General features: G+C 30.4%; 1 protein-coding gene across 1 annotated transcript in view; it reads right to left on the bottom strand.

Annotated features, from left to right (window-relative positions):
* Positions 1–13,551, bottom strand: part of PDS5B (PDS5 cohesin associated factor B) — a 77,782-nt gene that overhangs the window by 37,941 nt on the left and 26,290 nt on the right. The window contains exons 4-12 of the mRNA XM_081952916.1: positions 10,043–10,129; positions 9,761–9,858; positions 9,063–9,189; positions 7,992–8,072; positions 6,274–6,414; positions 5,438–5,553; positions 3,718–3,812; positions 1,425–1,570; positions 437–588 (exon numbers count right to left, since the gene is read on the bottom strand). Coding sequence (XP_081809042.1) covers positions 437–588; positions 1,425–1,570; positions 3,718–3,812; positions 5,438–5,553; positions 6,274–6,414; positions 7,992–8,072; positions 9,063–9,189; positions 9,761–9,858; positions 10,043–10,129 — 1,043 coding nt within the window. The remainder of the gene's footprint in view (positions 1–436; positions 589–1,424; positions 1,571–3,717; positions 3,813–5,437; positions 5,554–6,273; positions 6,415–7,991; positions 8,073–9,062; positions 9,190–9,760; positions 9,859–10,042; positions 10,130–13,551) is intronic.

Here is a 13,551-nt window from a genome sequence, read left to right as displayed (position 1 = left end):
TGCTTCAAGCGTAAGTGGAAAAATAATTAATATAAATGTATAACTAATATTACATCACACAAACTCAGAGTTTGGACAATCTAGTTAATACAGTTGGAAACCTTAAGAATTCTATGGTACAGTTCACCTGTATTGACACTGATTTTTTTAAAAAAAAGATTGTACATAGATTTAGAACAGCATTATACTATCTAATAACATGTCAAAGATGAGTCCAGATATTTATTTTAATAATGTCTAGTTTCTAGAGTTCTAAAATAGGTGATCATGCAATGTTCAGAATGTTGTTCAAAAATAAATGAAATTCGTATGAATTAAATGACCTCCTAGTATATTTCTTCCTGCATTATGTCTCACTTTTTCCTTTTTTGTCATTATTTTCCAAACTTTGGGACAGAAGTATCTTTTTTATTTTAAAAAACTGAAGATAACTTACCGATCATCAATACTGTTTTGGTAATATATATGTAATAATTTGTCCTTAATCCAAGCAATTTGTTTAGCAGCTTCTTTTCCAGCTTCTGATTGTAAAGAATATTTCTTGTATATCTGTGCAAGTCCCATCATAGCTTCTTTTCTCACCCTCCACTAAAATAATAATACATAATGAGAGCCCCCCGTTTATTAAAAAGGCTACTATGAACATTGAAAACATACAGCAATATTTTTACTATATGCATAAAAAGAACTATTCAAAACGCCAGTTCATTCACTCAGAATTGTTCATTTCAAAGTCAGAGCATCTGTTTTGACCACTAACTTTTTTGCACACCTCTGATAAACAGTTTCAAATTTATCATGGCAGGATTTCAGAAAAATTCTTTAGTACATGGAATGCAACAGCCTGCTAAGAGTAAAAAAAAATAATCTTTTACTATTGATGTTCTAAGTCTAAGAGAAGTACAAATTGCAACATAAAAAGTGAAACACAGTTCATACAACATAGTCAATGTCAATTAAAATAAGATTTATGCACATGAAATAATATCTCACTGCTTGAGATATAACAGAAGGCCCTTTTGAACGGCAAAATATTCTTGTAGGGGTCAAAAGTCTATAACTCTAAGAAACAGTTTACTGGGGTATCTTAAAGTGTAAGCAGGTTTTGTACAGGAAGTTCTCAATTTAAAATCATTCATTTAATGACTATTCGAAGCTACAATGGTACTGAACATTTTTCACACTTACGCCTGTTGCAACATCTCTGTGATCCATAAAATGGGGCAAAACCCACAACTGTCTTGCCCAGCAACAAAAATTTGGGGCTCATGTCTAGGACTGACTATACAAAAAGTATCCATGCAGAGTAGGAAATCAAAGTATATGAACATGCTATTGAAGACATTAACAATAAAGGATTTCTTAAAAACAAATTTAACAAACTGCTTAGCCATTAACAGTCTGTAATTAACCAACAAACTTACCCGTTTGTCAAGTGTCCGTTCTCGCACAAAATTAAGCAGATGATCATTCACAAGTAGGAGATCTTTCTTAGCAGCAGTAACTATTGATACAATAACATCATGCCTAATAGCTTCTTCAGGGTCATGAGATCTCACTTTAAGATATTCTGTACATAATACATAAAATATGTATTGTATATAAACACGTATTAACTGAAATGTTATATCATTAAGTTGAATACTTGCAATATACACTTATGAAGATAATTCCTCTAAAAACAGAGTCATATATTATAAAATATGGCATCATAGCCATTTCCTTTTTCCCTAAATAAAAACAAACTTAGTTGCTGAATTATTATGAACAACAATGTCACTAATGGGAAAAATAAATTAAGTCACTTGAAAGGAATTTTCATTCTCTCCCTAACAATTATAACAAGAACCTATTAAAGGATTGGTGTTGCATCGTAATTTCCATCACAAAGAAAAGTAATAAAGCAAAGCACCATATTAAATCTTTCTTTCCCCCCTCTCTGATAAATGTTTAAATTTATAGCTCCACAATTTATAGCTTAAGACATGTGGTACTTGTTCTTTCATGGGATTGAAAGAAATGCATCATGGTGATATTATGATCTCTGTGTTTAATACAAGGACCACACACATAAACACACGTGTGCACACAGACTCCTGTCCTATTACATTTTTCAAACAGGGAAAACTCTGCTTGCTTATTACTGATTAAGATTTGTTTAATTCGCCCAGACCAGCAATTTGAAATATCTGGATTTGTTTTTGCAGGACCTAAGATTTCAAAGTATAGGAGGGTATTCATGCTTATGTCTCAATGTAATATCAACAGCTTTAGATATGACACTAATAAAGGCAGTTTATGCTAACAGATTATGTTTCTGTGATTCAAAGGAATATAGTAATCCACATGTTTCTCTGTTAAACATTGTTAGGCTGAAACAATCTATTTCTGTTCTAAAATATAATTTGAATATTACATTATTTTTCTTTCTTGCACAAAATAGTTTGTCACGACACTGATGGAAGTATTTATTTTGTCAAAATAATGTTTTTCAAGAGAATCAAAATATGAACTAAAACTGCATCCAATTAAACATCATTTGTTTTTCTCATTAATTGTATTTAAATTTAGTTCTGCACTTTGATTGTTTTACAGGCAATCCTTGGTTAATGACCACTCATTCAGCAACTGTTTGAAGTTATGACTGCTCTGGACATTTACAACCAGCCTTCCAAGGTGCAATTGCTGCAGCATCCCCGTAATTACACGGTCATGACTGGGCCCTTGGCAACAACTTGCAATTACAACTGTTGCAATATTCTTCAGTCATATGATCACCATTTGTTACCTTCACTGTCAGCTTCTGACAAGCAAAGTGAAAGGGGAAGCTGGCAGGAAATGATGAACACATAACATTGGGTTTAACATCCATCCAGGCCTCATATAGTGATTGCAACTGGATATGCCATCATAAGTTAGCATGGTCACATCTTTATGACCATGTCACTTAGTGACAGCGTTGCCAGTCCCAATTACCATTGCCAACCAAGATACAGTGTATCTGTATACACTTTCACTGCAATTTTGACTGGATAAAATAACTGAACTGAAGGCAGAAATTACCTGGTTTATTTTTTAAAGAAGAAATTTATGACAGGTTTTTATTGGTTGCAAAATGTAAGTATATGTATCAAGTAATGATGTCATATTTCCTAATACATATCAGTTGGATTATTAGAAACGCAGAAAACTGACAGCAGAAAAAGACCTAGTGGTCCATTAAGTCTGCCTTTTTAATTTATTTCCTTTTGGTTTTATTTTTAATAAATTTATTTTGTTAATTATTTTTATTTCATTTATTAAGTTTTTTACTTAAAGGGGTAAAGTGTACTATGTCATAAATTGGCATGTTTTAGTTTCAAAAAACAACAACTAATACTTGAACAACAAGTCTGGATAACATCTATGTAAGAAAATTGTACGTCTATAGGATGGATGGATAGATACTGACAGACAGACAGACAGAGATAGAGAAATAATGTATTTACATGCTCATATCAAAACTGTCAAACCTGAACATCTGATGGCTCTAGGGACAGAGACTCATAGGGAGAGTCATAAAACTTGCAGAGGACACTAAAGAGTATGACTTGAAGCATACTCTTTATAAAGTTACCATCGTATTTAAGTATTTTATATTTTTATATTTTAAAAGTATAATTTTTTCACCATATAACTAAAAATAGAAGATAATTTCTTTTACTCTGATATTGATACCTGTTAGATCTTTTGCTAGATCTGGATGGTTCATAAGGCAGTGACTGGCAAATTTCACACATTCAAGACGGATGGGTACATGTATATCATTAAATCTGTTTTTAAAAAAATTAAAAATTTTAATAACCATGTTGTCTCTTATTTCAATTTTCACCAAACTATTGTGTACAAAGCTCGACCAAAAGTTGCATTTATAGAGAAAAATTGAACATTAGATAGAATTTTGCAAAAAACGATCCAGAGAAAACTTATCTCTTCAGTTCTGTGCAAGAGAATACAAAATACACTATGATACTACTTTTGCTTAATTGAATTTTAGTTTTTTCTCATCCAAGGAATGGATAAAATACCAGCCAAAAGGGCCTGATTCTTCATCCAGGCCTTCAGCTAGAGTAGTTGAGGCCCACTCAGGTTAATATAGGCATGTTTTCTGTTGTTGTGCAGTTTTTGCTATTATGGAATCCTTAAGTGCTCACTGAACGTGGTTGTTTTCTTGCAGGTGTTTCATTACCAAAGCAGGTAACATCATAGGTGCTAGAAGGGAGTATGTTTTTCTTACTAGTGGCTTGCCCTGGATCAATGTTGATGGGAGTGGTCTTGGTGGCTCCTTGATTAGGCTTTTGTTTACTATTAGCTTGTTTCTCTGCACTGGTAGTTCCTTCATTGGGGTATTGTTTACTTATTAATTGTTCATCTAGTAAACTCTTGATGTTAAGCTCTGCTCAACTGTGTTGAGTTTTTGCTATATTCTGTTCCTCTCTTATTGTGATATTATTGTTTTTCTGTGCTTTTAATTTGTGAAGCACTCAAAATTGCTGCAGAGTGTAAAAATAATAAACAATAAAGCAATAAAATAAAATAAAATCTGTGCTTTTTTAGCCAAAAATTGTGAACTATGAATCCAGTTGTCGTTTTAACCAAAAGAAAAACATAATGGAAAAGACATGTCTATGTGTAGTTCTTTACATTTTTTAAAATTGTGAAATGTATTTGTAACCTACTTGCAATTCTACTAGTTTCTAATGTTATCTTTGAAAAGGATATTAATATTAATGAAATGCAATATATCAACTGAATTATACAATGTTTTGATATTTAATTCTGTCAATAAAGATCTACCCTATTCCATATAGCACAATAAATTGAAAGACACTTGCTATATTTATATACTTTGCTCAGCTTCACCTTTGTACCAAAGATAGATGTCAGAACAGGCAATAAAAATACAGTCAGTAAATGAACTAAATAATTGTCTCTTTTCTCCATTTCTTGCTTTCTTTTCCTTTTTCTGGCATTGTGCCAGAAAGGAATTCTAAGTACCTCAAAGCATTAAAAAAAATCAGGAAACCACAAAGCCCACTAAGTTACAAATGCAAAAAGAAAACAAATGATTTATGCTAAAATAAACCACGATTTCTTAACTGACTTCATTATTATTATATTAATCAAAACCAAGCAAACCACACGATAGTTTAGTAAAATGTAGAAGCTCAAAGTTTACACTCTAAAAACTAGTCTAAATAAGCTGGATCATAATGGTCTCTGGAAGTACAAATGCAGCTTAACCCTTTCCTAGGATATTTAAGAGTAAACAGGATAATAGTTACTACTCAAATTTATGGCTAATATTAATATTTCAAAATATATTAAATGTTGAACAATTACAATACACTAAGGCTAAATTACAATTTAGTGAGAAACAAAATAAAACAAAACATACCTTCCCAAGTAGCATTGCCAAAGGGGTTTGTTCTGAGATGCCAGCTCTGAATCTTTAGCTCCAAACATTTTTGCAAGAAGTTTTACAACCTGGAGTCGTTCCTCATTGTCATTGCTCTAGAAAATAGTATTTTTTTAAAAAAGTATATAAATCTACACAAATAAGCTTCGGGAAACTATTTCTTCATACATTAAAAGAAAAAAATAACAAAGAAGTCAACTAAAATCAAGGATGTGTGTGTCTCTCTGTGTGTGTACACAAACATACAAATACACACACAGTAGAACAGAAATTGTCTTCTAAAAAATAACCCTTTGTCAGATGTACCTTTGGGTAAACAGAATAATTTACTCCAAGTGCAAATCATATGGGATCAACTTATAAACAAATACAAATTTACAACAGTAAATCCTGTACTATTTTCTCCTTCTACTCTAAGCAACCTTGTGATGGAAATGTACCATTTTGTTGATTTAAGTTAGGGCTACCAGATCTGGATTGTAAATAAATTTGTTTTGTTTGTTTGTTTGTTTGTTTTTTGCTGGTAGTTACAAGGAAGGACAGTCACTTAACACTGGAAATTAGAGAATTAAAAATATATGTTTTTGTTATTCAGTGATAGTTGAAAAGAGAAAAGCGTTAGCATATAAGAAGATATTAAAACATGTCTGAAATGTATAGTGAGGGATGTTCATCAGAAAAAGGACTTTGAAAGAGTGACATTCCCTATAGAATTAAAGTTCTTATTGAAAAATGGTGCATCATCCATGCCCATTACACAGATTTAAATCTTCAATTAATAGCAGTGATACTTTTATCTTAAGTGATAGACTTACCTTAAGTTTAAACTCAAGCTGTGGCAAAACGGAGAGTAAAAGATGGCTGTCAATATTATATAGCTCCAAAATTAAATCAAAAACATGCTCTGAGAGGTCACTGATGGATGTTTTTCCTAGCATAAGCACTTGATTAAAGAACTGTGGGGGGGGAAATCAAAATATGAACAGGATAGAAATCATAAATCTTTTAATTTATTTCAATTCTAATTTTCTAACAAAACCAAGATTCTCTATTAAAAATTGTTATTTTCACAATCACATTCAATCCCATAACACTTCATTCATTAAATTGGAAACTAACTTTTCATCTACTTTGGCTGTGCAATTAAATTAATTACAGGAAAATTAAAATATTAATGGTAATAGGTATACATACTTAATAAGCTAGTGTCAACTGGATTCTGTATGTACCTAAATTCACAATTTACATCAAACAATCTGACATTATCAGATGTCTAGAAATAACTGTATAAATGTGTAAAGATTACTAATGTGAGCTGTTAATGAATCATCAAAATTAAGATACAATTTGAAATAAAATGTAATACATTTCTGTATTGCTAATGGATCAAGAATATAAATGTCAGTTATTCATGTTGAAAGCTTATATACATATTACATTTTGAAAAATCAATCCTTTAAAAAATTACTGATGTTATTAAAATAAATACTTCCTTAGTTCAGAAGACATGCAAGCCTTTGTAAACTGTAATGTGTCTTAAGGTGAAAACTAGGTAGTATACAGTACTCCACTTAGCATAACAAAGATCTATTCTATGAATTATTCTGAAATACTTTAGTTTTCCTAGACCAATTCCAAATCAAACTGCACGAAGAAAAGAGTACGAGAAAATTGTATCTCCAAAAATGCCTGTATTTCAAAAGATCATCTCCATATATACATTTCACATGGATTAGAATAAAATATGAAAACCAATTGGCATTTTTGTGACTAGAACTACTTGGAAAAGTTCAGCTGCAACTATAGAAATGACTGCTAGCTACATCTTTAATCATTCATAAGATCACATCTTCCAGCAGATGCTGAAAGTAAGTGCTTTTGTGGGGAAATTTTTTTTTTTTTAAATTGTGAAAAAAATACTGATGAATATTTCTTATATATAATTGAAAATGTTCCTTTAGTTCAGTGGAGTTTATTCTCAAATAATCATATATAGTACTGTAAATGTATGCACAGGTTGAAAATTCAAACACATGACAATGAACTCAGTGGTATTCTATTTCTTAATTATTGCTATTATTTTACATTTTATTGTGTGTCTTGTCTGCATGTCTATCATTGGGCTGAGAGAGCATAACTGGCTCAAAGTCACCCAGCTGGCTTTCACTCCAATGGGTGGCTAGAACTCAGTCTCCTGGTTTCCAGGCTAGCACCTTAACCACTATAGCAAACTGGCTCTCAATACTAATTGGTATCGACTATCAATAAATGAACATCTAGTTTCATGCTTCAAAGCTATGTTATAGAAGGACAGTCAACAGAAACAAGATACTAAATGCATCTGACAACTGATGTAATTAGCTACTGTTAACTTTGATTTATGAATTATGCAAGTTCTAAATAAGAATACAGTCAGCTATGATTTGATTGTAGGAAAGTCCTAAACTATTCAATGTGCAATATAAAGATATATTAACACTAATGATATATTATTCAGTTTTTTTCTACATGGTTATTTTAAATTATCACTTACATTAGTAATGTATGGTTCAATAGCCTGGGCTGTTCTCTTCAGTAAAGCTTTTGCCAAGTCATATGCTTGTTTGTTTAAATTCTGAAAAGTATATTGTACACAAAAGTATAGGTTTATTCTAAAAAAATTATACTCAACACAAGTAAGTAAATCAACATAACTGGCTTTTTTCAAAATTTAAAAGAGCAGGATGAGTAACATTGGTTAAATGTATTACAACTACAAGCATTCCAACCACTATAGATTGAGTACATAAAATACAAATGTACATTACAGTTAATGTGTACAACTTTTAAAGACAGAAGCATTCAGGCTTCATATCTCACATGTCATCTATTCCTTCAGGATACCCCAGAGGACAGCTGGATGTACATCTGATTAAGGTGTATAAGATTCCACTGTCAATCATGCAGTTTGATTTTTATCCTTCCTCATCTTCCTCCTCCTCCTGTTATAGCCCTTTTGCCAAATTTTTATTACCTTCCATCTCACAATCTAATCATTTGAATTCATTCATGTTAAACTTCATGTATCTAATGATAATGACAATATTCTACAATTTTATTTTTATACACAAATACATATGGTATATTCACAATCCAGACTATCATTTTTCTCATTTTAATTATAGTAAGCATCTCTAGATTAACTTGGCTTAAAATAAAACCTGTAATGCAAATTAATTAAAATGTGTCCAGATTCACTGTTGTTAGGCCTTCTCCCTTCTCTCCTACTCACTGCTATTGCAATGACAATATATTTTAGATTTTAGTAAGGCAAAATTTAATAGTCATAAAAATAATAATTATTTGATAGCAAAAGAGAAAGAATGCAAGTATGAATATAATTTATCTAATTATCCTCCTCATTAAATTTAGACCAACGTAACATTCTTTTATTTCATGCTTTAGAGACTAAGAAATAGGATATATATTGGCTAATTTTACTCTTTCAAATAAGCTATATACTCTTTATGTAATAAATTCATGAAAAAAGGTAGCTGCAATATATTTTGACAAGCATACTATGTATCAATGTACAATATTTTTATATTAAAATATTAATTCTTACCTTATGTGCAGGGACTAGATTAACTAAAACTGTATCCAAAAGTTCTTGCGATACTGTATCACCTTCACAAATGATAGAACTCATCAAATCTACCATATGCATATGAACCTTCTGGTTATGACCATTGCTAAAATGAGAACAGTATCAGCTCAGCAGCATAGTGTAAGTTATTATGGCCTATCTTAAATTAGAATTTGGATAATGACCATTTCTTTGAGACTGCAAAACCACAATTCTTATCTGGCCCTCAAGAGGTTTTGTACTTGTCATTCTCCTCTTTTCATTGATGTCCCGTCCCCCCCGACATGGCAAAAAGGGCGCAGGTGCCATCTTTTCCATTCTGACCAAACCCTTCAATAATCTACCCCAAACACAATGAACATCAAACTCACTGAGAACACAACATAAAAAAATCTCATGCAAGTCCACCAGTAATCCTAACAATATTATTTCTACCTTTGCTGCTAGTAACAGTCATTTCAGTTGTATTTAAATTACGGAGAAGAGGTCTTAATTTGTACCCTAGAAAATCCCACTTAATCAAGATTGCAAGGAAAATATTTTGTGGGATTGAAAATGTTACTCATCCATGCAACTTTTTTCACCTCCATGCTTAAACATTTTAAGCCTACTCCTAACAATCAAAACAATTTTTCATTCCCATCATGTATCAAAATTGCTGTTGAAGATATACTCACTTGATCACAGAAAATAAAGTTCTGTACAGTTGCGTAAAAATTTCATTGCTATCTTCTAGTTCAAAGCATATGTTGTAAGATTTAACCCATGCAATATTCTATTTAGGAGAGAAAGATGCAGTAACTATAATTTAATAATAAATTAATAAATAAATAAATTTGCATCATAAGTTTGTTGTTCTGTTTCAAATATACTTAAAACACTATTGTATTTTATGCAGAATAGATATTTAACTGACTAAAACTTTGATCAAACTAAGATGAATATGAATGACAATTTACCTCTAATAAATAAAAATATCTGTTGAATTGTGGGCTTTTTGTATCTTCTAATCCTTTCAGTTGTCTTGTGATGAACATAAATATATCCTGGGGGGAAAATATAGTATACGTTTGTCACCTAAAGTAAATACTTCCTGCATAATCATTCAGTTCAACTGAAAAAAATTATAACTACACTAGTGAGCATTTAAAATATTTTAACTGATCTTTTCCTTTTATAACCCAATCCAGTAGGAACATCATTCAGGGTATTGCAGCACCAATTTCCACTCTCATTTGTTGATTTTATTTTAGAAGATTATCTTTTGAGTTTCCCAAGTCTGTTACAGAGGATATTGATAAAAGTATCTCCCCACCATCCCCCCCCCATTAACGTATTCCAAATAATAACTATATAAACATTTAATATTATCTTATGTTGGATATATTAATAATATAACATTGTTCATGGACTTTGTAAACAACCACAGTGGACATATAAGCACTGTTTGCAATATGTTCCAATATCAAAAAGCACTGTTTGAGAGAGTAGAAACTGAAACTCAACCAAAAAACTAGCTTGGAAAATAATTTGATGGTTACTTTGGAAAGATTTGCTGAAATCTTTAAGGGAGACTTTGGGAGAAATTTCCAAACTTTCATTTCTTCCCTCAACTACAGGGGGGGGGGGGGAATATACGATTAAAACCATATGAATCAATCTCAGGTCACTTAAATTAGTTCACGTTTAAAGTATCTGGAATTCTTCAAATAATTCCCCAAAATATTCCAAACAAAAATTATGTAAATACATTTGTATTTTTTTCAACATATTTTGAGCTGATAAACTAATCAGTAACCAAGAAAATTCATAGCCAAGTATCTTTAAGAGTCATCCATTAATACATTTGGTTTAATTTTGAAAAATTCAACTAATTTGTTACCAACAGCTATATTCAGCTTTGTTTATCTATATTATATTCTCAATATATATTTGAATACACATCAGTTAATTTACAAATACATGACCTTTCTTACATTTCTTTTTATTTATATTTTAATTTTTTTATTCATATTGGTCAGAAAATCAACAGTTATTATTATTGCTACTAAATTGTTAAAGTATTACTACAGTATACTGGTTACCATCTAACCAGTCCTCTGGCATATTCATCCTTTTTACAATATACAGGTGTATGACTTCTACACTACACCGATTTAAATATAAATCATCTGCATCAAATATTTTATATAGTTTTATAATAATAATGTCTAATAATTTATAATATAATAAAAGTATACAAATGAGAAAGCATAGGTAGATATATGAAAATGTACCTGTAAAATGGAAAAAAAATAATCATGGAAAGCAGCAATGATCAGGTGTTTTACTTAATGGTACTAATAAATAAAAAAGGTAACCAAAGTATAAATTCATTGTTTTTGTTTTGTGGGAAATGAAACATATAAATACTAATGTCATTGCTAATATAAATACTAATACTAATTTTATTCCTACAATCCCTACACATAAAATACTAATTTACATTGTCAACAAAAAAGAACTAAAAAGATCAAAATCATTGATCTGTTCAATCAACCTAAGTTAGGCAAATTAGACATTCTATCATATGCAAAAGAATAATTGAAATAGTTTACAGAAAAAATGCATAAAATATATTGTATTATGAATCTATAGCAAACAAAATGATAATAATATTACCCATTATCACATTTCTTTAATTCAGAAGAAAATTTCTTAAAGCAACATTTTCTGAACACAACCACTAGGCGGCTTTATTTCAAAACCCTTGTTCACCCAAACATACCATACCAAGTCAGTATCGTAATTCAAGAAAAGAAAGCAGGAATAAGGACCAAGAAAGAACCAAGAAGAAAATAGAACAATAAATGAAAGTATAGATGAGAAATGAATGACTCGTCATACCTATAGACATGATATCATTCTACACTATTTTGATGAACATTATATGAAGCATTTGTTTGAAATTTCTTTGCACATCAATTCTCTTTTATTTTTTTTAAAAAAAAGGTTTCTGATGTTTCCAGCAATTTCAATAGCCATACTTCCAATTCTACAAATGTGCATGAACATGCAGAAATCTTTTCTAATGGGAATCAAAGGTTGAAGGTGAAAGAAAATGTTTCAGTCAAGCACAGTGAATTTTTTAGACTCTTGGTAGGATCCTAACTGTTGTGGGAAAACAACAATTGCCTAAAAGTAATCAGATTGTCTTAATGTAGTAGTAAATCTTTGTTTGCTACTTTGTTTAATCTATTGTTATGGAACTTCATATACAGTTTATCTTCATATACAGTTTATTTTTTCTATCACATTAAGTAGTAGTTTGGCAGGACTACATTTTGTCTGAACTTTTAGCTTTTGGTGTTGCATGTGTCTGGTGCATGGATTTCAAAATTCTACAGTTCTACACAGCAGCGAATACATATTAACAGGGAATGGAACATAAAAAACATAAAAATCTTGTTAATGTACCCATGACCTTCCCTCCCCATTGAGAAGTCATCAATTATTTTTAAAGGCTCTTCTTAAATCCATCTGCCTTGTTTTCCAAATTGTGTAAATAAGTACATCGATATAATTTATTTTTGTCTTTAAAAAAAACTATATCTAGAGTTGCAAATAAATATAATTTATTAATTAGTAGTTGATTAAGCAATGTAAGCTTTCTGTATTACTTGATATAGTATTTCAATTTTTTAAAAGTACATAATGTTTTTAAATAGACAAGATGTGAATGCAATGTTATAAAAGAAATTTCAAGAGAATTCTTGCATTCTGCAATTAATAATGCTAACCTTATATATTGGATATATGAAAACAGACTCTGCCAATTTATTACCTAAGAACATCTTTAAATGTCATTAGTTTTTAAAAATGCTTTATTGTTTTATATTATCTAACTAAACATTAGCTATTTGCTTAATAGTTACCTAGCTTTAAAATATTTAAAGCCACTAAGAAAATGGAGCAAAAAACAGGAACCAATTTTTTAAGACAGTCAGAGACAAATATCAAAGTTGAAGTGAATAATAATCATGCTGCGCAAAGGGCAGAATTTTCATTATTAATATAATAGAATTCAGCTCTTCATCATCTCGGAATTATTGCTTTTGGAATACATGAAGAAAAGAAATTTCTGCTAATTCCTAACTAAACATAAATTTATAATGTTCCCATTTGTATTCTGTCATAAAAGATTTGACTTAAATTAAAATTCAAAAATACAGAACTATGATCATCATTTTTAATTTTATAGTTTCCATGCTGAGGGAGGATTTGACCACTCATTATTAAAAATTAATATTAGGAATTTGGCATTCTATTTTGCCATAAGTGGCATATAAATAAAATCAGTTAATAAAGAAAGCAATGAGGACTGAGTTATAATCCTCATGATTACCAAATATGCTAAATACTATGCAAAAATCTACCAAATTGAAAATACACATCATAAAACACATCATACAGTTTCATATGCAATTGA

Source organism: Natrix helvetica, assembly GCF_964273705.1.
Source record: "Natrix helvetica genome assembly, chromosome: 4".
NCBI lineage: Eukaryota > Metazoa > Chordata > Lepidosauria > Squamata > Natricidae > Natrix > Natrix helvetica.
The sequence above is the reverse complement of the archived record's forward strand: the minus strand, read 5'-3'. Positions and strand labels throughout refer to the sequence as shown.